The sequence below is a fragment of the Carassius gibelio genome, chromosome B11 (assembly GCF_023724105.1).
Source record: "Carassius gibelio isolate Cgi1373 ecotype wild population from Czech Republic chromosome B11, carGib1.2-hapl.c, whole genome shotgun sequence".
NCBI classification, from domain to species: domain Eukaryota; kingdom Metazoa; phylum Chordata; class Actinopteri; order Cypriniformes; family Cyprinidae; genus Carassius; species Carassius gibelio.
The window spans coordinates 23,891,224-23,917,892 of NC_068406.1; the positions used below are offsets into that span (position 1 = coordinate 23,891,224).

At 34.9% G+C, this 26,669-nt stretch overlaps 1 protein-coding gene across 5 annotated transcripts in view; it reads right to left on the reverse strand.

Annotated features, from left to right (window-relative positions):
- LOC127968347 (CSC1-like protein 2) overlaps nt 1–25,625 on the reverse strand; it is a 46,034-nt gene extending 20,409 nt beyond the window's left edge. For 2 of the 5 annotated variants that reach the window (XM_052569502.1, XM_052569500.1), the window contains exons 1-7: nt 25,289–25,595; nt 11,274–11,486; nt 9,988–10,067; nt 6,657–6,695; nt 4,180–4,270; nt 1,682–1,719; nt 347–489 (exon numbers count right to left, since the gene is read on the reverse strand). In XM_052569502.1, the coding sequence (XP_052425462.1) occupies nt 347–489; nt 1,682–1,719; nt 4,180–4,270; nt 6,657–6,695; nt 9,988–10,067; nt 11,274–11,441 (559 nt within the window). In that variant the 5' untranslated portion in view covers nt 11,442–11,486; nt 25,289–25,595. Of the gene's footprint in view, nt 1–346; nt 490–1,681; nt 1,720–4,179; nt 4,271–6,656; nt 6,696–9,987; nt 10,068–11,273; nt 11,487–25,288 lie in introns of all 5 variants that reach the window. The other 3 variants (XM_052569501.1, XM_052569499.1, XM_052569503.1) reach the window with 3 other exon arrangements.
- Between the last annotated feature and the right edge of the window lie 1,044 nt (nt 25,626–26,669).

The following is a 26,669-nucleotide window of genomic DNA, read 5'->3' on the forward strand; positions in this document are numbered from 1 at the left end:
GGTATCGGCCAAAAGTTCCTTGCTAAAATTGGTATCGGTATCAATATCGGCCAAAAAAAAAAAAAAAAAACTTATATCCGTGCATCCCTACTTTACAGGGTTAATTAATCCTTACAAAAAGAACAGAAATTGCATATTTTCCTATGACATACAATACTGATTAAAAACGAGCCAAAATTAATAATCAGCTATGAATACATTGGTCACTGATATATCATATTAAATACTAGTAAAGTAAAGTAAATACTTTTAAGTGAATAACACTTTCTATCACTTTACCACCTCTAATGGACCTACAATCGCACCGCTGACCTCTGACCTCTGACCTCTCTGATGCAGGACTCACCCAGCAGGTTGCCTGAGAAGTTGACCGGCAGAACGATGCCCACTGACAGCACACCCACCACAACCAGCAGACCGATGATGTGCCGCTGGAACGACAGGTAATGAACGGCATCTTCACCACACTTCTCCCGGATCTCCTCATCCCTGTGGGGAACGAGATTCGTGTTAGTCTCCCCTCATACTTCATGATAGAGAGAACATATAGAAAGAGAATGCTTGATTACAGAGTATGGACTACAGACAATAAAGAATGGAATAATAGTTTTAGTTACGGAATTGTAAGTACATAGTATGGATGGCAACATGCAGACTATGTAATCTATAGTACTAGTATGGTGCAAATAGTATAGTTTACTGTCATTGTTAAAAGGTCCAGCAGAGGTTGTACTTCCTTCGCTAGCTGAGGAAATTCAACCTCGCCATCATTGAGTCTGTCCTGTGTTGATCCATAACCGTCTGGTTTGGTTCAGTTACCAAATCAGAAATCAATAGACTACACTGGATAGTCAGGACAGCTGAGAGGATAATCGGTGACCCTCTGCTCAGCCTCCAAGATCTTTACATCTCCAGAGGGAGGAGAAGGGCTAAGACAATAACCTTTGACCCCTTACACCCAGCACATACTCTCTTTGAATTGTTGCATTCTTTGTTTTCTTAAATGAGTTATATTCCATCTCTACTGTGTTATTTCTATGCATGTCTGCATTATATCTGTACTAGATGTGTGCCGGTTTTCTGTAATGCAATAAATCATGACAATAAAGAATATGTACAATACTGTTATCGTGGGGACTTCAAAATACAGAGAATAATTGTTTATAACTAATTATTCAGAATTATGAATGCATTCTAAGAATACTTTTCCCATCAACTGGTCACAACGCACAACACCGCTGTATGAAAGACGCGTGTGCAATCTGACGAAAACTAGCAAGGATGAGAAGCGAGACACTTTGGATAACGTGCATTTTCACTCTCAGACAGCAGATGGCGCTAAACATAATGTGGCTGTTACCCTGGAAACCCTGTAAACAAAACAGGTTTCTTTTTCAGAAAGTGTTTAAATAATTTATATAGCCATTCAGATTAGTGTATATGCTATGCTGTACATCACAAAACCAAATACTTAAATATTTAGACTTAATAGGGTTATATTTTCAAACATGCTCTAGATATTGATTGATGAGCTAACATGAAAAAAAATGTTGTCCAGCTGACAAAAACTGTTTGGGAAACTCTTGTACAGAACAATGCAGTACAGGTCTAGCACTATGTGTCCTGTTGTGCTGTGCTATTGATATTAACCAGCTCACAATAAAGCAAAAGAGCCACTTACTTTATTCTGAATATGGCCGTCAACCAGGAACAGAAGCCCTGCAATGAAAGCACATCAAACAATGAATGCGTGATGAGCGCAGACACACACACATACAAACAAAATAATTACTGCATGCATTAATACTTCTTTGTGGTTTTATGGCTTCAACATATCCGGCCAGGCCTATAAAAGGCTCTTTGTGAGAGTATGTGAGGATGCCTGCTGATTTCTCCAGTAGGATTAGAGGTGAACACAGGTGAAGACAGACAGAAGATGCCGAAGTCCTGCACTGATCTCTTAAGAGGCTGGAAAACATGCTTAAGATGACATCTCAAGGGCCGATTTTGGTGGGTGATGTCACCTGTTAAATTTTCCTGCTGAAATCTCCTCCTACACGTTTTTGGAGGATAAAAATCACACATTCCTCTCTAAATTAGTGATTTACCGATATATTGCCAAGGCCGATATATCGACCGTTATTTGCCATTTTTTAATTATTGGTATCGAACAATCAGTTTTTCTCCGTGCCCAATATGTTGATATTTCCAAGGCCGATAAATTATCTAATATTTTACATTTTCCAATTATCGGCACTGGACATTCAGTTTTTGTGTTTGGCCGATGTGCCGATATAGCCATGTATGATATATCGGCTGATAATTGACAGATTTTAAACTACTAGCCAATCAGTTTGTGTGTTTGGCAGATATGTTGACAATCAGTTTTTTCTATTTGGCTGATGTGTTAATATTAACAAGTAAGAGTGTAATGATACACATATTTGCATTGAAATGATTGCTATGATGCTTTCAGTTCGGTACGCATTACAAACCGAACGAAAAATAAATATTCCAAATATTGCGATGTAACCAATTACCCCAACCCCCTTATTAAAAAGCATACTGAACCGTGACACCACTGGTGTCAAATCAAACCAAATAATACATTTTGTGAACCTTTACTATACAAGACTGATATATCAGCCATTGTTTGTCATTTTTTTAAACTATCAGCCAATGCGTCAAGATTAACATCGCTGTATGGCAGATGTGTTGCTATTGGTACTTTTTTAAAAGCCAATAAGTTTTTGTGTTTGGCAGATGTGTCAATACAATGTGTCATGTTGCCAAGGCTAATATTTGCCCTTTTTTTCAGCTGTTGGTCAGTTTTTCTGTCAATATCAAAATTGCTGTATGGCCGATGTGTCAATATATTATTTTAATTAACAATTAAAAGCAATAGGTAAAAAAAAATATTATAAAAGCGAAAACATTTGTTTAACTTATTATTAATTGAATTCAGTTTAATATGGGATTATAGGTGGATTATAAATGGATGCAACATTTACTTTTAGCCTGCACGCCTCAATCAAATGTAATTTTTGGCTCTTCGTATTAAAAAAATTTTGCACTTTTTTTATCATTCAAATAATTTTGACAAATAATTTAATTTCAAATTGTTTTGCAAATATATGAATAATGTAAAAAAATATTATATAATTATTTATTTATTTTTTTTTACGTTTTTTACATTCTATAAATTAAGTATTGTTATATATCAGCTCTATGCTGACCATTTAAAAAATCTATTTTGGTCAACCACTACTGTAAATCACTTCAAGGGATCCTGAGGTTTCAGTTTGAGGGAGTTATTTGGAGATTTTGTTGAGTCAGTTTCTCTCCTGAAGACTTCTGGGGAATTTCAAGGACGCCGTCCGAAATGAGCACAGAAACGCTGGTTCATCATGACTGTGATTTAAAACAAAATGATGGAGGGAGGAAGTTCTCGCCCTCTATGAAGGCCTTTGTTTCTTTCCGAGCGTATATAACATTGATGTGAGGTCAGTGTTGCATGGAAAAATCAATAGAGTACATGTGGAGTGAGAAGGGCTGGGAGAATCGCTTTGGGAAACGTGTAATAAAGACACTGAGTTTGATCCAAAGTCAAAGTCAAACTGCTAACTTGTACTGAAAATAAATTGTTTCACGAAATGAATTACTTTAACGTCCCTTTAACTTGGCTTTACTTTCAGATACATTTAATAAAAAAATAAATTAAAAAAAACTAATGCTCACCAATGCTGCATTTATTTGGTCAAAAATACAGTAAAATCAGGAATACTGTGAAATATTATTACAATTTAAAATAGCAGTTTTCTATTTGAATATATAGTAAAATTTAATTTATTCCTGTGATCAAAGCTGAATTTTGTTTCCTCCAGTCTTCAGTGTCACGTTTATTCAGAAATCATTCTGATATGCTGATTTGTTGCTCAAGAAACATTTCTGATTGGAAACCATGATGCATTTAATTTTTTTCAGGTTCTTTAAAGAATAGACAGTCCAAAAAGAACAATATTTTTTGAAATGGAAATCTTTTGTAGCATAATAAATGTCTTTACTGTCACTTTTGATCAATTTAATGCATCCTTGCTGAATGAATTTATACATGGATGGATGTGTGGATGCAGATGGGAGGAGGGGGCGGGGCCAAAGAGTGAATGACAGGTGTCTCACGTTATCTCGCTGTTCGAAATCCACTGAGCTGGAGACGGAGGTGAGACGTTCATATCGGTCTGGCGTTTCAGAATGAAGAGCTGAAGCCACACTGTACACAAACACAAACAAGAGACAGAACGAAGGAAAAAGAGAAAGAATAAAATGAGAAACACTTGCTCAGGTCTTCTGAAGAGTTCAAGTGGATGTCTTTGGTTATTCTGAAGGCCGAGTAGAGCCAGACAGTCAGAAAGCCTAAATGTTCAGGTCCACTCAGGCAAATGTAGGTCAGTCTCATCTCAGGGTAGATGGGATATTAAATATTTACAGGCTTGAGGAACAGAGGATACATCTGCAATTCACGTTTCCCTCCGGATTCTAAAATATATTCATCCACAGTTGAGATGAAGCCTAATCTCCCAAAACACACTGCAGCACAAACACAGACCTATACACCCTGTCAGGATGCTACTTAAACTCAGTTTTGAGAGTTTAGAGGCTACAAACATATTAATCATTTAAATCCAGAGTCATTTATCTGCTTTAAAATTTAAAAAAAATGTAACAAAGTCTGATAAAATTAGGCTGACATATAATAATTGGACAATAAAAAAGGAAATCTGTATAAGACAAAAATAAAACAAGCTTATTAAATTGATTACTCTTTACAAATACATTTAAGCAACTTATGCACATTAAAATAAAAAAGTAAAAATACACAGCAATTGCTTTAAACAGCAATTAAAGATCCAGATTAAACTATTATATACTTTTTTTTCTAATATAATTTATTTTATATGGATAAACTTATTAAACCGATAACTCATTTATGAACACACTTTAGCACCTAAAGTCATTTATTTACACGTTTTAAATGATTGCTCACTAGCATTGAAGAAAGTTTCATAAAGAGCCGTTTTAAAAACTGTACTTGAGGACATTATCTCTGACGTTACTAGTCCTAGGTGAAAACCTGCAGGTTTAAAGGGCCAGATCCTCTTTTTCTTTGTGAAAAATGACTCCAGAACAGCACTGACACAGTTTGAAAAATGATCCTGTCGAACGCATTATTACCGTGGTTTCTCTGCTGTAGGTCTGGATGACTGAGACTCATTAGACTAACAGAATAAGAAGTACAGTATCCATGATCATCCTCTCTGAAGCACTGCTGCGTCTCAAATGCAGTGATAAGAACATCGGTTCAAAAGGCAACTGGGTCAGAATGAACATTTAAAAAAATTGTAAAAATAAATCCCTGAGTCGAGCGTTTCCTGACCTCAGCAACTGAACTGAGTCCAAGCTCGGTTTCTACACTTGTTTTAATTCGTCAACACATCACCTGTCAATCAAATCAAATCAATAAGACAGCACTGATTGTGCGGCAAAAAACTCTGCTGATGCCATGAACAGACTCTGCTGGTTTAGAGCTAAAGCGAATTAAATTCTATACAGCTTGTGATTTATACTGTGTGTACTATGTACAGGGATAGCGCAGAAGTCACTGGACTACTTTAATATTCTGTCTGGACTACTTCAATGAGGGTTGGGTTATTTTATTAGTCCATTTTGTGCAGTAAGAGAATTAAAGATGCAATGTGCAAATAAAATAAATACAAATAAAAATTTAAATGAAAAAAAAAATCTAATTTAACAACAATTAATAATAATAAATTAAAACAGATATAAAAATGAAATAAAATATTTAAATTACTGTATAATATTTGTTACAATTAAATTTTTCTTACATAAATTCTTATATGCACACTTAGAAAAACTAAAATAAAATGCATAACAGCCTGATAACTCATTTGCTGGTTGACTAGTCAACTTTTGTGACATAATGAGGTTGAATAAAATTCTAACAATATTTTTTTTTGGTGGGATATTTCTTTAAATCCATTTGAAACAGTCTAATTTGCTGATTCAGACCACTAGGGCAACTCTGGGAGAACAAGGACACCGTCATCTACAGCTGCTGTAAAATAACTCGGAGATCATATCCATCACTCTAAATGAGGAGATACACATTCACAAGGACAGGCTGACTCACAATACTCAGGGGTCTCTTTGGATCCATTTTTGGGGTCACAACGGGTCAGAAAGACACGCTAAAGCTCTTTTACCTGCGTACAGGCTCATAGTTACTCCGTTCCTTCCTCCTACTGTAGTCAAATGACAAACGTCACAAAAAGAGACATGAAGGGCAGGCGGTTATTGACACTTGTGTGTTAGAGGCCCTTCGGAAAGCCACATTTACACACGAGTCAAACATCACACACACACACACACACAGCAGAGGAATATTAGTAAGAGGTGAGCAGTGAGAGAAAACACTCAGGAGAGCAATCACACACAGACCTTTAAAGCAACTGTGTTAGAAAAAGGTCAAAGGTGAGGAACCCCAACAATTTTACACACACACACACGTTTATCAGAAGAAGTGAAAGGTTAGTTCTTCACTGAGCAGAATAAAGCAGAGGAACAATAACTGAACATACTACTCCCGCTCCTCCAGACCGCTGAATCTTCTCTTCTGTCTTGGGAAGGAAAGAAACAAATAAATAAGAGGAAGGAAAAATAAACTTGAATCCATTCAGATCAATAAATCTCAGAAGACTGCAGCTGTCAGAGCTTCATCTGTGAAAATAGAGCGGTTTTAAGTGAGAAGTTGAGATACATGATATATCTGAGAACTAAAGCCGATATGGGTTTTTTGGGGAGGATACGAGAGCGATATTAGGGAGTAAGAAAAGGCTGATATAGATATATCGGCCGATATTCTTTGTGTATATTATAGTACAGTACCAATCAAAAGTTTAGGAACTTTCCCATTTGTGTGTCCAAACATTTCACTGGTACTATATATAGAATACAGTATATACATAAACACATTTTTTGTAATGATTACTCATGTGTGATGAGCAAACACTTATAACAACGTGCCAGTGTAATGGAGGCAGGGCATTTAACAATTTAATAATAAACTTTACTATCCAAAATGAGTTGATATTAGTGCACTAAACAGTAAAGTTGAAGTTTATTCAACTTTAATTTCATTTAGTTAAATTCAACATTACTCTGTTGAATTTTATTTCACTCGGAACGTTCATTCACAAATTTGCACTACGGTCTTCACACACAGACGAAACTTACTAGAGTTTGACATTTTATATTTATATTTATGCATTTAGCAGACGCTTTTATCCAAAGCGACTTACAGTGCATTCGGGCTAACAGTTTTTACCTAACGTGTTTCCTGGGAATCGAACCCACATGAAGTTCACTTTACAGGGCACTTACAGTTGAATAAGAAAAAGCTTGAATGCTGCCTGAACAAGAGACCTCATTACTGAAGTTAAAGTGTTGACTGTCAAGTGTCAAGCTGAAGAGATTCCCCGAATTTGGTGTGGATTTGCCGTGCCATTATGGATTCATGGCTGTTCAAAGTTCCAATGGTTTTCCACAGACATAAGCTTTAAAGTGCTTCATCCAGGTCACCAGTAGCAAACAATGGACAAATGGGCTCTACTGGACAAACTAAGTAATTACACCATTTCGATAATTTTATCTGCATTATATGTTCTGTAGAAAGAAAAAAATAATTATATCGGCAGCATATTCGCAGATACAGATATATCGGCAACAGGCTCATATTAGCCGATAATACGGAGAACGATATATTGGTTGGGCTCTACTGAGAACATATCAGTCTCTCCTAATATAGTTTTAAGATAGCAACATGTGAAATTATAACACTTTATTGCAAAGGGATAAAAATGTAAATAATATATAAAGATACAAAATTTAAAAAAGCTATAAAAAACATAAATTGATAAAAAATTATATAGTAAAGAAAAACTAAATAAAATTAAAAATAACATTACGTGCAGTGCAGTCAAATCCCAAAACATAATGACGAATCAATCCTAGTGTGCACAGTCAAAAACTGCAATGCACATACATGAGTCTAGAATACTTATTTATACCAACAGCTGTTTAAAGCAGCTCAGTTACTACACATTACAGCTGTGCTTTTGCTTCAGCATTGGCATGTAAATCTGTTTATGAACTGTACAGTCACAAGAGCATAAACTGCAGTCTCGTGTTTACAAGTCCACATGGGAAGCACAGAATCAGCGATTTGAAGGGTCTCTCCTCTGGAGTGTGTCGCTGTAATTACGGACAGACACTGTGCAGTCAGCAGCGCTCAGTGGTCCAGAAACACTGTAATCCACAAACCACATCAATATAGAAAAGTCAAAGGCATTTTTACATTTCCTTTGGTCATAGATCACCAGATTAAACTGCAGCTCTTACAAGCTCTGTCTTTAAAATTATGAAGCCTACGGTGCACTTATGCAACCAAGTAAAAAAAAGACAATGCCAGTGGCTCTGTCTATTTCCAGCAACCTTAATAAGCTGCAAATAATACATGATTGATTCAATAGAAATGATATGAGGGAACATTTCTGGCTCCATTCCGCACCAGTGAGGGTAGGGGGGAAAAAAACGCTAAAACAAAGAAAAGGAAGAGGAGGAAGAGCAGAGTGAAAATAGAAACGCAGTGATGATGTGCACCGACAACAGCAGAAACAGCAAATACGCTCAGTGATAATGAAATGATGCAGAGGGCTTCTGTGAGTGTTTTTTGAGTTCACTTCCTTCCCTGCCAAAGAAATCTCAGTGGATCATGAAGGTTTTTTGGGTGCGTTTAGTTGCACCTGCATATTCAAGCTGTTAGACTGGGCGAAAGCACACGTGGGGTGTACAGATGGACCAAGACTATCTATGCGAGTCAGAACCTGAATTATAAAATATCTCAAATCTAAAATACTAGCGTCATCAAGAGACACTCCTGAAAGAACATCATTTAGAGGATTGTGATTTATTAATTCATTCGGCACACATGATTCAATTAAATGTTTGGCCATGGCCTGTTACTACTAAAAGACATTAATTCTGAAAGCAATGCTCAAACTTAATGAAACTTGGTTCATATGAACCTCCGGACTTTTTGAGTACACACACCAATTTTCATCCAATTCTGTCCAAAGGGGGCGCCATAACTAGGAAATCCTTATGAATCTGCAACTTTGATCAAGTTCAGCTCTCTGAAAAATTTTATGTTCTACCAAACTGTGGTCATTTTCTCAACTTATACCATTTATTTGCCATTGCAAAATTTGTTGAGCTGTGTTTGTCTTTATTTGGTATAAATAGAGCAGTGGGCATGGGTCTGAAAACCAAGGAGGTTATTTTTTGTAGTAAACTCCTTACAAAATAATACTTATAATTTCTCAAAAGAAAAAATCTCATGAGACACAGAAATACTATTTCATCAGTAACCAGAGGTGCCGGTCTTTCTGTTTAGTCAGATGTGTTCTTAAGACCTGTGGTTAGCAGAAAGTGATGGTTAATCTCAGTGATTTTCCTCAAACATCAGGTTTGTGGCCATTATTGACCACTTCTGGCCACCACAGGAGGTACTCTATGAGAGGACTTTATTGATTGGATGAGATGATGTCCACTGATGCTAGTCATTTCAGTTCACAGTGTGGAGCAGGGATTCTGGGGATTTTCTCCACATCTGCCAAACCCTGTCATTTTTCAGACTGTGTACATGGGACTCAAAAACCGCATGGATATAATGCTCTCTTTTTTTCCCCCCAGAGTTTTCTTTTCTTGGCATTTTCCAAGTAAAACACCATACACACCTTTTACAAAGAATATAAACAAGAATTGAAGCTTGCAAACCAATTAAAATTCATTCAGTTTGACATCCAAATGTCACCCATAAATCAGGCAGGTTTGACAGCAACATGTCCTTACCTGTCAGCATCGGTCACCAGGGCCAGACGGCCGTAATCCCATGCCACTTTCCGCAAGATGGAGAAGACAAAAAGAAGAACCTGAGAGATGGTGATACAGATAATCAGAGACAATTCAAGCTAATACACAAATTGAGTTAAAAGCAATGTGCTCAAGGACAAATGTTTACAATCATATTGTAAAATAAATCAATCCTGAGACATGAAATTGTCAATCCAATAATGTGAAAAAGTTATACTTCTTAGGTGAAAAAACACTCTTGAAAGAAGATTATTTAAAGGAATTTTGAATTATTAATTCATTCAGCATGCAAACACAAGCCAATTAAATGTTTGGCCATAGCCTACTTTTACTAATGAATGTATCTTCTGAACACAAAGATCAAACTTAATGACGAACATCAGGACAATATAAGGGAACACACCAATTTTAATCCAATTCCGTCCATAGGGGGCACTATATCTAGAAAATCCTGATTAATCTGCGGTTTTGATCAAGGAAGTTCAGCACTTGACAACAATAATTCTGTTCTACCTAGCTGTGGTCATCTATTTAGACCATGATGATAACAAAAGTTGCCAGATTAAAGAAAAGAACAATGCAATTAATACATTTGAGGATAAATCAAGGCTTAATTGGTGTGATTTGGGACTTTTAATCAGGTTTATATTGACCTGAGCAGAGATGAAGAACTTGTTTGCTGTTGACACTTATGTGCATCTCGCAACTGAAGACATCAGAGAGAAATGTAGGTCAAGAGGGCAGCCAAGGTGCTGAGTTAAGGAAGCTGACAGAGTTAGTAGGTTAAACCAGTGCTGTTATGTAGCTCTGACAGCCACTCGCTTCAGATCTGTCTGCCCGTCTACATTCAGAGTCCAAGTTCGCTTAATTATTTCATATGAATAGATTGTGTAAATATAACTCTGACCAGATAACCAGGTCAATCCATTGGTGCTAAGGTCAACGTTCTAAAATTATGTTTCGTTAGTATAGCATAGAACTGCAGTGTAAATTTAGATCTGTCTAAATGATAAAAAAAATGGCATGATTAATAGATGGATTAAGTTGACTGCATGTAGACAAGAAAAGTCTGAGCTTGTCATCTCTTCATCAGATCATCATGAAATGCCAATTCTCACCACTAGATGTTTAACATAGACGTACATTTTAATAATTATTTTGCTGTTTTGTGGTATTTTACTGTAAATATCAAACTATTCTTGCTTTCTTCTACAGGGAGAGCAAAAAGACATCAAGGTGCACATTTTTCCATACAGGACACTTACCAGGAAGCACATAAAGTCTAGCGCGAGGACAGTGGGAACCCCTCCGAAGGGCAGTCCCTGCAGCACGGTACTGCGGATCCGGGCCGAGTAACAGTAGTCTTTGGAAGCATTGCTGTAACAGTTGGCCTGACTAATACAGGTCGGGTTCCCAAAATTCCACATCATCATGACCAGATGTTTCGCCGCAATCACTGCAACATCCTGATGAAGAACCTGAAGAGAAGTTGAAACAGATAATAGTATTTATACTCAAACTACACAAAAATCTAACATTCTAGATCCAAGTTTTTTTTTTTTTTTTTTTTTTTTAAGAAAAACGCTATATTTAAACTTAATAATAGTAATAATTGTTTGACTGATATATAACCATATATTGGCCGATATTTGACATTTTTTAATTATCAGTATCGGCCAATAAGTGTAAAAAAAAACAGCTTTATTTTTCTTTTCTTTTTTTAAAGAAAATTATACATTAAAGAAAATAAAATCATATATTTAAACTTACAAATAACAATAGTATTTATTGGTTGACCAATATATTACCATATAGGCGTATTAGCCAATGTGTGACATTTTTTAATTATTGGTATCGGCCAATAAGCGTCAAAATCAGCTTTTATTTTGACCGCAATTTTGAAAAGAAAAAATAATATTTATACTCAAATAATAATAATACTTATTATTTGCCGATATATTGCCATACATCAGCCGATATTAAATTTTTAAAAATTAATTATCGGTATTGGCCGATAAGCATCAATAATGTTTTTCATTTTGACCATGCTAAGAACGGCAATTCCATGTTGACATGCAAGCATAACCTTAAAATCATTAATTTTGACTATGTTAATTATTCATGTTTTAACTATTTAACGTAAAAAAAGAAGAAAATGTACATATTTATTATTAAATAATAATAATGGTATTTACTGGGTAACCAATATACTGCCAAGGCTAATATATGGGCCGGTAATTTCCAATAAATTTCCGTTATCGCCGATATGTGTCGGAGACAACTTTTTGAAAGCGACAGGAAGAGACTTTTATTTTGACAGTGCACCTGAGAGTAGATGTGGACATAATCTTTAAATCCTCGATTTCAAGCTAAGCAAACTATTAATGGTTTAAATAATTTCTTTGTGAAAAATACTAGCACGTTGAGCTTAATTTTTTCATATTGATTCATTTTGATTTCTAATTTAGTAAATATATAGCCAAGACGGGTACACTTGCCGATATATGACATTTTTTTTATTATAAGTATCAGCTGATAAATGTGAGTAAATGTAAAATACATCTAAATTTCATTGCAGCAAATGTTACACATTACTTTAATTACATATATCATATGTATCTTGTCATATTTATCATATATTTACATCAATCACTCACTTCTTTAAGGTATCGGTATCAGCCATCAGAAAAAAACGGCATAACATTTGACCACTAATAATAATATTAATACTTATTATAAAATATTTATTTAAATCAGTATTATTATTACTGCAGTAATACTGTACAAATGCACAGTCTCTGGCTTTTCTCCAACATCTCCCTCAACATTTAGAGCATTCAAATGGACAATAATGCCTCTCTCATCAACACTAAGACAGAAAGCAGATATGAAAGCAGTCAGCATCATCTGACAGTCTCCTCGCCCTCATACTGAGCGTGATTATATAATACGGATTGTTCTGACGCAATGGAACACTAGACACTCTTTTGATGAGCGTCCAACTCCTCTCCTCCGTCTGAATCAGCCCACTCGTCCCAGAGCTCACCTGCTCTCACACGCTCCACCAGCGCCGCCAACACCTTGGCAGGAATCATGGGAAATCTAAACAGCCCACACAGATCCACGGCACTAAAAACAGGACGGTTCCTTTCAGCTACATCTAAAAACTGATTTCAGGCAAGCTCAGGGGAGTTGAGTGTTTGTGCTAAAGATCTCTGTGTGGGAGTTTTCTGACTGAAGGTCAGAGGTCGTAGGTTTGAACACATGCAGGTAGATTCAATGCAATGTTGCCGAGATGGACGAATGTTTTACTTGTATAGTAACTAGTCGCAGTATCAGACGAGACAGCCACAGTTCAACCAGTTGCTGTAATCACTAGTTCAAACATGACTGGACAGAATATGCAAAACTATTATGACTGGCCAGCATCTATGAAGATTTACAGCACTTAATCAGAGGAAGAAAAGGAAGATTTGCAGTAAATGATGACTTCAGTTTGGGTCAAGATGTGACATCATCATTATTATTGTTTATATTGCCTTTGGGTGAGTAGTGATAATATTAAGAATACTGTAAAATAAATAATATAAAGTAGAATAATCAAATTAACAATTATTGAAATAAATGAAAATACAACATACTATAAAAAATAAGAAAATGTATATAAATAAATGATATAAATACAATAAATACAACAATATAATACACAAATGGAAGAGGAAGAAAAATCCACATCCTTAAAAAAAAAATATCATTATTTAGAATGTGGAACTGAAATCTAAAAATAATTCCACCTAATAAATGTAATTCTACAAGGCATAAGACTAAATTCAAAATAAAAGACTGATTGTAGGTTTGCATAAGTATGGTCTGCTCATATCCTTTAATACTTTAATACTTGATAAATTGATTAATCATTTGAGACCAAAAAACTATGCAGTTTATATAAAGAGTGAACAGGATGAATTCAAAAATTCTCATTTTGGTACTACATAAAAAATAAAAGTATATAATAAAACAATAATCGTGATCTATTTCTGCTGCAAAGTGGTAAGAGTGGGATTATATCCTAGTATATGGAGCTAAAGGGTTGCACATTCAATGGAAAGTGCATTTAAACTGTGATCCTTCAGTCTGGAGGAGAAACACAGATAATGCATGAGCACTAATCCTGAAACCCTGGCCCTTCTGTAAGAGAAACAGATTGTGCTACATCACAGTTTCTGTGCCAGTAATGACCGAGGATGACTGGATCAGCGCTGAAGAGACATGATCCAACCCCTGGCACTGTCCAAACACAGCACACGAGCGGCTGATGGGCTCGATCCGCCAGCTGAGACTCAGTGAGACACAGGCTTAGCACAGAGAGAGAGAGGGAGAGAGAGAGAGAGAGAGAGGGGATAAGAAGGTGAGGTCGGGCTGCAGCAGCACTGCGGTAGATTGTTCTGCTACACTAGTCTCAACTCTCCTTCAGTCCTTCAGCTCAGGAGCCGTTCCAAACACCTAGTGTGCTGCCTACATAGACAGCATCACAGACACACTCTACTCCAGGACTCTTATGGCTGTATCATGCACATATGATGATGAAAAACTAATTTTCTATATTATAGTATACTTTATTACTTATTCTATGTGTGTGTGTGTACTGTTATTTAAACAAAATTTTACATTTATCCATAAAATGTATAAGATTTTTAAATAAATTACATAAATTAAATACAAAAATAAACAAATATTAAAAACACTAAAGGACACTAATAAAAACAAATGAAACAAATACATATGATAAATAATAGTAAGTAAAATGCTAAATTAAATTAAATGCAAGAATATACATATTTCTACAATTTCTGTAGTTACAAATAATAGAAATAAACTAAATCCACTGACTGTAAGAGTAAAAAATCACTGCTTTTAAATGTTTATATGTAAATGTGCATTTAATTGTAGTGCACGTGTACATAGTCAAATGTTCTTGATCAAAATATGCATCTTAGTAAGATATTAAATGCAAACTGTTGGTTTATTTTGCAATAAGAATGCACCTAATGAACCTGCCACTTAATACTGAACAAAAATATCGACAAGAATAAAAGAAAACCACCATGTTTACTTCAAGACTACAAATAAATGAGTTCAATAGGACATATTTAAATTAGGCCTAGAGTATATATTATAGTATAGACTCAGTACACAGCCAAAGCAGAAGGAAATGCAAAAAAGAGAATATTTTTACATACATTTTTATTTTATTTTTAATGCTGTTTTTAATGTATGATGCTTGTGGAAAAATGTAGTCTATGGTGGTAGTATCAACTACTGAAATTATTGGCTTTGTGATAAAAACATAAAAATAAATCTGAGAGACGGAAAGCCTGTGTGAATGTCCCCTTCGTAGCAAACATGCAGCTTTAGAAAATGCAATCAAAATAACCACAGACACAGAGCACAGCACAGAGACCTAATAATGGAGTTTTAGCACAGCTGTAGTGAAGAAACAGACAACCTGTTGAGGTCAGACATTACTTAGGTAATCTGCAAGAGAACATGAAGACAGAAAGTCAAAGAAGCCCGTCAGGCTGCTCCAGTAACATCATCATTAACAACATGGTCATTAATATTCTCCATTCATCAATGGAAAACAAACAGAGCAAGTGTGAGTGAAACTAACGCTGTTCTCAATCCAGATGGGAGTGCAATCATTTCCATTCATTCAAAAGCATTTCTGAATATCACGATTCATATTCCATATGCAACACAACTCAAAGAGATTCTCAAAATAAAAACGACATTAAAGATTAAAATGGTTATTTAGGGGTTGCTTACAAATAAAGTCCTCAAGACAGACGCTCAGAGGTTCTTAAATGAATATCTTTAACTAAAGATGATTACATAAGACTCAAAAGAGTTAATTACTGACCGGTTGTGCAGGTACAACTCATTAACCATTCTCAGGTCGAGTCAGACAGGACTGAAAATGATGAGGATCAGTGAGTCGTGAATCTCCAAATGATTCAGTGAGTCATTCTACTGATTCAGTTCATTCAGTTCTAGCCTGACCACACTGGTCATGTTGAGTGTTCATATCTATCTTCTGTCTTAATATAAAGAGGTGTTGTCTATTTATAGCTTTTGTATTATAAAAGCTAACAAAGCTAAATGTGTAAAAAAAAAACAAAAAAAGAATATTTCAGAAAATAAGTTACAATTTATGAGTTTCAGTTCAATAAAATATAAAAAAGTTCTATAAATATTTAGTTCTTAAAAACCAGTCAGTTCTGATAAAATAAACAAAAAAAATATATATTTTTTTTCTCAAATAGTTCTTAAAAAAAAAAAAAAAAAAAAAAAAAAAAAAAAAACTGGTTCCAGTGTTACATTTTTTAATGGTTTGTTTAAATCTGTAAAACCAAGATCAGCCAATGGGAGATGTCACTGTTACCATGGAAACAGGAGAAGGGCTGTTTTGTGTTTTGTAGGCAGAGGCTAGATTTACTCATCTGACTCAATCATCATCATCATCATCATCATCATCACCTTCTTTCCTCTCATCTCTCTGCTGGAAATCAGATGTTGTACTGTCATGATTCATCCCTGAGCTGATCCGTTTGATTCAGAGCTTTGAAACACTGACTTTCCTTCTCCTTCAGAGCACAAAAGGAAGTAATCTGAAGGCTTTTCATGCACTTACAATGAACTGGGTCCGAAGCGTTTCAAGCAATGCTTCAATATTCTCATTTACGTTCAGAGGAAAGACAAGAGTGAGAGTAAATGATGACTTCTCCAGAAACAGGCCAGTCGTTGAATCCGGTTAAACCAGATCAGGTCTTCATAGAGAAGTTTACAATGTTTAAGAATGAGGAGTCTGATCCCGGTCTGATCCCGAGTTCAGCTGGACTTGTGTTTGGCCGGGATGAGATTGTTCTGAACTCAGCGTGTTGAAAAACAGCCAAGAGCTCGGCATTAAATATAAAGGCATCTTCGGTGTGAGGCGTTCCCTGAAGAATACAACCCAGGCTTGGCTGTGCTTTTTTATTCATACTCTTTTTATGTTCATTTATTTATGTTGAACACACTAACCTACATACAGTTATAAAAAGCAAAACGATGTTTCTATTTTCTGCCAAAAAGAGGAACGGGGAAAGTGAGAGGAGTTTGGAATTAGAAAAATGAGAGAGATCTCGAACCATCTCATAGCATCCAGATCTCAATTCGGTATATTTACCAGTGAAAAACGAACAAAAACACAGTGCACATGCATAATACATCAAGTAATTAGAACTGACTTCAAATCTATAAAGCATTGCATTTTCCTGCATCTTTAATTGACACATAAAAGAGAGAGAGGGGAAAAGTTATCAAGCGGAGTAACAGGTTAATGATGTAGTTGTGTTTTCCAGTCCAGCACATTTGAAGATTGTGTTATTTTAATTGTGTTTCATGCCCTGTATTATTAATATTGATCTCAACATCCTCTATGACTTGACCTGGACACTAACAAAGAGTTTGCATCATATGATCTCAAATTCAATCGTCTCTAACTCGCCATGAAAAACACAATTAAAAAACAAAGAGAGAGAAGATGAAGACAACGACATAGAAAAACAATTAGAAGGAGAAAACCATGAAAAGAAAAAGGAAAAGAAAGATGGAAAAGAAAAGAAGAACAAAAACGAACAAGAAATTCAAGAAAGAAGAGATCGGTGAGGAGGAGTAGATGAAAGGAGAATAAGAACAAAGAGAAGAAAAGGGTTAATTAAAGATGAAGTTGTAGTTGGCAGACTCTGTGGTGTTAATGTTGTACCACAGCTTTCAGAAAATCACTGTTTCGGTGTGAGTTTTAACAAAGCCCAGAATAAAGCACAATTACATTAACCGTGTTAAACTCATACGGAGGAGCGTGGAAGGATAACTTGATTAACATCCACGTGTTTCCTGTTCACAAGCTCTTCACCAGCATTTGCTAATCAGAGGAAAACTCCCTCCGAGGACAACTGGACAAAAGAGCATTTAGTGTGAGCTGAGACGGTCCTCAACCAAAAAAGAGAGGAAGGGATTTCCAGAGAAGGAACTAAAAGCCATGAACAGAATGAGAAGAAGAGGAGAAAGAGAAACATGGACAGTGTTTCTCAAAAGCATCATAAGCCCAGATCATACAGCCATTAGTGCCAGTGGTTTCATCAAACTCAGATCATGTGCTTTCAGTTCAACGGAAGCCAATGAGACCGAATCATCACAACGGATTGGACATCATTGTGCCGTGATTTGATAAAACTCTGGACGACTGGATACATTTAGAAGCAAAGTCTGATAAAATGCCAAAATAAGCCAACTAAATGACTGGAGACATTCACGTAGCAGCAGACTAGTGTTTAACTTGGTGATTGTAGAGTGACAATCACAATCTACAAGCTAGAATCAGCAGAAGTCACCAGAGAGCCACTTCTGAGTAGAAGAAAAAGCATTAATATGTAAACAGAGTCATGATTCTGCTCTCGGTGAATCATGTTGCCATGTTTTGGGTTTTAAGACAAACGCCAGGAAACTATATTTCACAGTCGTAGAAGGAGACAAAACAGCAATAAATGAATACAAAAAAAAAGAGATTTGATCACTTGTGAGAGATTGTAATTTAAAATTAAAATAAATAAACAATACAGGTTTGCTGTTTGTTGGACTGAACATTTTGTTACAAATGTTACCCACTACTACTAATTATTATTATTATTATTATCATTTTTAAAAATAAAAACATTACAAAAAACTATTATGACTACTAAATAAAATTACATTGATATTTAATAAATATATTTAAAAAAAAAATCTAAATAAAGAGAAAATAAGTCATTTTAAATTTTTAGGTTTTTCAAAGTAAAAAGAATTGTACTAATTGCACTTTACAACTGTAAAAATACGGTTCTAACATTTGAAGCCATGAAAACCCATGAAGCTTCTCTTTTTGTTGTTCTCATTACAAGATAGATGCATCACAAATGCACATTAAAAAAGAAAAGAAAGGATTTTACTTGGTAAACCTGACTGTTATGCTGCTCTCTGTTGAGCTAATCTGATCCGTTTAGTAATGTCCTGCACCGCTGCACTTATTAAAAACACGTTATATATCGAGTTATCTACACAGCATCACATGCCCCATATGAAATCTGAAACATCTCCTGGCTCTTGTGCTGAAGCAATCGAATTAAAACTTTAAGCACTTTATTAAGGGCTTTCTCTTGTGCATTAAATGGCACGTCTTCCTTCTGCGAGCAGGAAACAGTTTCCCAGCGTCAGCGACCTGCCAAACCACTTGATAGCGTCTGCTTTTATTGGGTTATCAATGTCTTGAAGCTGCTTGCAGACTTGGTGATGGCCGTGACCCCAGCAGACGTCTGGAGCGAGAGGAACTCCCTCATGAATCCCTGTTCCTGATCTGCTGATCGCTACATCTCTGTCACAGAGTCAGGAGAAGCTTTTAAAGTCTAGCATGAGGCTGGAAACATCAACGTCATGGGTTCAGTTCTCAGAGACCTCGTCCCTTGGATAAAAGCAGCTAAATAAATATAAATGCATGAAAAAAATACATGCCAAATTGAGCTGAGAGCACAACACGCTTATTAAAAGCTGTATATTTAATAAACAAACGTGCCAAAACACTGATTCAGTGTGTTTGGACTTTCAAAAATACTTCAGAATTAAAAATTATAATTAGCTTCGTGTTTTAATGAAAAGTAGTTATGCAATAGGATTTGAGTTTACGTTAATTAAATGCATCTCTGCGACGACAGACTAGAAGAATTAAATAATGCAATTTTTAAATGTCACGTCACTTATCTAATCAAACATCCCAGAGACGCAGAACTCTAGTCATGTGAAAATGGAAATGAGAGACTAAAATAGCCCGGCCAAAAACAGCAACTAGATGCTCACATTTTCTAAGGGTAGATGCATGCAGTGTTTGTCATGCAAAACTTGTACTGATGCAAATTACACTTTAAACTAACTTTGATTTAATAAACATTAATTAGCTACAGGCTTTTTCTCAAGAACAGTTTACTGGAGGAAGAACCAAACTGCTCAAACTGAAGTGTGAAAGGTCACCTCTATTATTACGCAAACAAAGTAATGAGATGATTTGATCGTGTAGCTTATATTATAGAAGTGCATGCATTTTTCAATATCAAGGCCATTGGTTCAATCTCCATGAAATGAATGAAATGCACTAAAACTAAAATAAAGAATGATTAAAATGGCCCACACAAAAACAAGAACTAGATTTATATATTTTAAATGAATGACTGCAATAACGCATTAAACACCTTTGAGCAACATGCTTGATTTAACAAACACTACTAATTACAGGTTTGATTTTTTTTCTTCGGTTTACTCATTGTTTTAGGCAAACAACCAAAGGACTCCCAGAGGAGAACGCACCAAACTGCATAACGTGCAAGAGATGCCAGAAGATCATCTCTACTATATTACCATACTGTAGTGATTAAATTAGTGGAGTGGAGATACATTTAGCAATGTCAAGGTCATGGGCTCGATTCCAGAAAATGCATGAAAGTTGTAATAATGCATATCGTGAAAGCAATTTGAAAGGATAGTTCACCTTTGAGTTGCTCCCCACTGACCTAAATAGTGTCTTTTTCCCAATACTATGGAAGTCAATGGGAATTAGCAACTGAAGGTGAATTATACTTTAAGTTTTTTTGGATAAAAGCATCAACATCAACCAGAAGCGCTAGGAGAAGCGTCATAACTTTCACAACATGAGAATGTTTCTAATGTAAGTGCATGCAGAACTTGTCATGCAAAACTTGCTGCACTAAGGCAAATTACAGTTCAAAATATTAAGTTTGAGTTAAGATAAAAAAACACTATTAATTATAGGTTTGCTTTTCTATCAACTTAAGAATATTTTAGGCAAAGAGCAAAATGTCTCCCAGGGGAGGAATCACCTAGTTGCTCAAATGTGCTCAAGACTCTATTAAAAATAAAACCTGTTATTATATTAACAAACTGTAATTAGATCTTAATGTTCCAGGAGCTCAAACAGAAAAGCATGCATTTAACGACATCAAGGTCATGGGTTCGATTCCCAGGGAATAAATGAACTGATTAAATGTGCATCTTATCCAAAGTGACTTATTTGATCAGTTCTTGTTTCCCTGGGAACTGAACCCATGACATTAGTGTTCTACTGGTTGAGCTTCAGGAAAGCCCAATGACATCTATAGTTATGCTTTTAGCAGACAAGTGTTATTCAAAGCAATGTACATTGCATTCAATGCATACAGAATGAAAGAGGGGTTTATATAGTACACCCAAAAGCAAGGTACAATCATGAGGGGGTCTCTCCTCAACCATTCCCTGGGAATCGAACACACAACCTCAGCATTGTTAGCACCAAGCCTGCTAAAGTGACATCGAAAATACACTAATAAAAACAACATCGGAAGCAGAGAAACCTTGTCACTTGTGCATGTGGCTTTGTTTTGCTCAGCATATCAACGTTTAAGGATTTGCATATTCCATTTACATTATCCTTTCTGTTATTTGCATTAGGCATTCGTCTGTCTATCAGAACAACGTGCATTTTTTTTGCAGCAGCCCCTCACTGCAGAACACAAGATCCAGGGGGCGTAGATGGATCCACAGGCGGTGTAGATTTGTTAGGTTTAGGGTAGAGATGGGTGAGATGGCCCCCTGGTTCTTGTGTTTTTTGGGTCATGACACACCCGTTGAGAACGGCTGGCAGTAAATACCAAGCACGCAGCATGACACAGCAGTGAGGATCGCCGCTGGCTGGCTGGAGATCAGTTGTCAGCGCAGCTGCGTCTGTCAGACACACGGGGCGTCATGTGACCACACACACTTATCTCACACCGACAGACTCTCTGCGGGCGAAAACGTGACGTCTCAGAACCGTGATGGTGTTTGTGGTTATCATTAAGGGTTTGTTCTTTGGATGTATGAGCACAAAGTCTCAAATCAAACTGTTCAAGTGATTTGTGGGTCACTTTTTCGAGGATCCTGAGCCAGATCTGGAAAATTAGAGACTTGGGGATGCACTCCTTTAACTTGAGCCCTGGTAACCACACAGAATACCCTAGCAACCGCATATGAATGGGCTAAAAGTATGATGACACCTACAGATGAACTTCTGATGGCATGCTGTAGTTTTTATAGTTAAAACTGTAATAGTTAGCTAAGGAAACTGTTTTGTGATTTTTAAATGTTTTTTTTTCTTCTTCAAGTTTTGGTTTGTTTTATTTAACCAACAACAAAAAAATAATAATAATAATAATAATTTAAAAATAAAAATAAATAATTTTTTTTGTGTTTTTTTAAATGTTTTTTTTTCTTCTTCAAGTTTTGGTTTGTTTTATTTAACCACAAAAAAAAAAAAAAATAATAATAATAATAATAATAATAATAAATAAATAAATAAATTGTTTTGTGTTTTTTTTTTTAAATGTTCTTCTTCAAGTTTTGGTTTGTTTTATTTAACCAAAAATAAATAATAAATAATAATAATAAATAATAATAATAATAATAATAAAAAAATAAAAATAATATTAAATAAATTGTTTTGTGTTTTTTTAAATGTTTTTTTTCTTCTTCAAGTTTTGGTTTGTTTTATTTAACCAAAAATAATAATAATAATAATAAATAAAAAAAAAAATAATAAATAAATAAAAAAGGTATAAAAATGACAAAACACACACACTAATATATATATTTATATATATATATATAAAGTGTGTAAAGTTTTTTAATAAGTTGTAAAAAAAAAAGTAAAAAAAAATAACATTTTATTTTATTAAACTGTAAACATTTTAGTAATTTTGTTTTGTATTTTTGTCATTTTTAATAGGTTTTTATTGTCATTTCAGTTATTTAATTACATCAAGTTTAAAGTCACAAAAAATGTAGTACATGTATTTAGTTTTAGTAAAACCTGCAACTTTGGCAACAAGCTTCAAGCTAAATCATTAATGCATTGAAATTTGACAGTGATATTGCTATTTAATTCTATAGAGGACATGCACACTAATGGTGTCAGTTTGCTAAATCTCAGAGAAGCAGGTGAACACAGATCTGCAGATGAAGCTCAGGAGGGTTAATAATAATGCAGATCGGTCCGCAGGGTTTTTCCAGCACATGGTCATCTGTCATTATGAGCAGCTGCTGAGAAACGCTGAAGCACATGTCTATCCTCTTCAGACTGAACCTCTTTCCACAGATCACGCTCAATACAAACTTCACTTCTGGCCATCAGTGAAACACAGTCAGGCAGTAGAAGAAAAAAACTCCATAGAGGGATTTCAAATAGATTTTGTACATTTATATAAGCTTTACAGTGGGAGAAAAAACAATTACATACAAGTACTGTACATAACGCACATTAAATATTATATTTAAAAATATAGAATTTATATAAATTATATTTTGTGTGCTATATAAAAACTATTAAATATATATCTTATTCTTTACACCAAAAGGAACATTTAAAATAAATTAGCTATTAACTATATATATATATATATATATACACATATTTCAATTACTTTAATATATAACTTTATATTTTAAGCCCAAAAAATGACATAATAGTTTTTATTAATATTTTGAATTTGTTTACAAATAAAATAATTTATATAAGCACAAGTAATTTATATAAACATTTATATAAAAATCGATATAATCAATACTTTCAATAAATAAAGTTAGTAATTAAATAAGTTGTGGGTCAGATATCTGATACTCAAACTGAGCCCATGGGACAGTCAAACTGTTGGGTTCCAGGAATAAGTTATTATTATGCAATTTGTGCAACACTAGCAGCACAGAATTGCAAAAACACCATTGGTTTTAATCAATTTTGGCACGTCATGTTCAGTCAGAACGATTAAACAGATCACAATTCAGTTCGACAACACTAGCAGAACATAAGCATGTTTCTCAGAAGACTTATCAGGAAATCTTTTAAAAGAAAATGGGTTCAGACCATTGCTGAAGATGATTGAACATGACACTTTCATAACCTGTTTTCAAGCCAACACCTGAGACAGAGAGAGCAGACCGTATTAAAGCTGGTAATCATATTATCCAAACCTGATTTACAGTCGGCTGTGAATGGAAACCAGCGTGTTCTACACGTTTACACCCCGCAGGTCAAACCGGAGACCAAAAACACAAGGCACTGAATCAAACCAGCACAATTTAATGGAGTTTTTCCTCTTCTTCTCTCTCTTCAAGAGTTAAAGATGCACAAACTGACAGTCTGGTTAATTTGCATGCTCTTTTGATTGACAGCACTCTCATTACAATGGACATCATCACAGCAGTAACATAAAGAAACGGTCCAGACACGAACACATGCTTTCAAACTAATGACAGGAACATAAAACCTGCTTGGATTCACTGAATTTAAACATTATTGCTCGATCAAGCTTGTGTTCAAATCACTAAAAAATCCTTCATAAGGAAACTTAACAAGGGAGATCCAAATATGAAAAATGACCCCTATGTGTACACCTGATAATCTCATTGCACTCAAAACTATAGAGATATAAAATAAATCAATGTAGAAATCACTACTGGACACCAATTCCATCAACTTCTTCAATTATAATAACTAAATAAACAAAACCTATAGGACTGACCATATTCATTCATGAAAAAAAAAGAGAAAAAACTGAAGCACTGCCTAAAATAATATAGCAGCAAACCATGGGGAAGACTAAGAGTGCAATCTATTATCTACAAATAAAATGATTTTTTTTTTAAAAGATATTTTATTTACAATAATGGTATATTTGTTTTATAATAATTTAACATTTTGTTTTTGCATTTTTTTAAAAATGAAGTTAAAATGTACCAGAATAATACATTTAAAAAAAAAATTATAAAAACATATAGAAATGTTTTCATTAGCTTATAAAATATAATTAGTCATGCATTCATCAGATCAAAACAGATTCAAATATTATATATTAATCGCAGAAAGAGAAAGGCGATTAAACAAAAGATAGATTGTCCTCTTACAGGTTCACAGGCTGGTGGGAATGAGCCTTACACAATAAGGATGTGTTGAGTACAGCTTTAATGAATCGCGCCGATAATAAAGACACAATGTAACAAACAGCGGATACAATGTATCGCGTCGCGCAAATGAACGCGCGTGGAAAAAAAAATACCGCGAGAGAGAATTACAACATCACTGCGGCAAATATTCACAATTGAACGGAATAGAAATAAAGACTTGTGTAACCTGTCAATCCGATCGGATTTGCTGTCTCTGCTGTTTTCCTCTGCTCCAGTGACAAGATCCCAAACAGAATAAATCCGCTTCCAAATCCACCGCGGCACAAATGAGCTCTAGAACCCCATTTAATAATATCCTCATCGGAATAAAAGCACACGCACTTCTTGTCTGGGCTTTAATTTGTCTGAAACTGCTTTTATGACACAGGTGCGGGTTGTGCTTGTTTCTTTAGGAGACAGCACAGACGGACCGAGGACGCCTCGCGAATATAAATACCGGTTATTTGGAGGCTTAATATATTCAGCTGTGAAGCGGCGGAGTGTGGGGAACCGTTTTAAAAATGGCGGCCCGCGTGGATACCTTTCAGCGTAAAAGTCCTGCAGGTTCGCTGAAGAAAAAGGGGGATTTGAATTAAAAGCCCTCGATTCACGGCCTGCATGTTTTTTAAAAAAACATACATAATTTGTTATTCAGTTACAATTATTTCACCTATATGATTTTTTTGCTGTAAAGAGCGTTTTAAAAACGTTGGTTTCAACGACAGAGTGTGAATCGGACAAATTATTTTGCATTAAAACACGAAATATCCGTTCTTTAAAATCTCTTTAATATCTTTTCAGCAGCCTGACAGCCAAAGATAAATAAATAAATAAAATAAAATAAATAAAAACATGTCCTAAATTGTTGTTTCTTTACACAGGGATTAAATTATACAAAGTAAAATACGTGAATATATGTCTCCGACCTGAAATACTGTAGGATCTTCATTAATTAAAAGACAATTTTATTTTAAAGTTAATGGTTATTGAAAGGTGAAAGACAAGACAAGAAATCGTCTGATCATTCTCAAACTAATCTCATGTTTAACAGAAATATGATCTCATACTGACATCTGCTATGGAAGGGAGGAATTGCAGGCTGCTAATTGTTCTGGTAAAATTATTTATTTTAATCATAATAAACTACATAATTAATTACACAGTATAATTAAAATATAATATAGATATTTTTTATAATTGAATATAAAAAACGGACTATTTTTGAGTTGCATGTTCATTAGATAAGGTACAGTATAAAATAATGTGTACGAAATGATGTATCAGATGAATGTCATGAATGCCATGGGTCATATATTCTTTAACCTATTGTCATTTTTTATATAGTTTTTTATAGATGAACATCACTCTTCCATGCTCACATGAGCTCCAATATGACAGATAAATCCATCTGTGATTACATACTGTAAAGACTGACTGGACACAATCATTGATCTATATAGATCTATCTATCTATATATCATCAGTGGTTCAACCGTAACATTATGAAGTGTAAAGAACACATTTTGTACGTTAATAAAAAAAAACTTTTATTCAACAATTTGTCTACT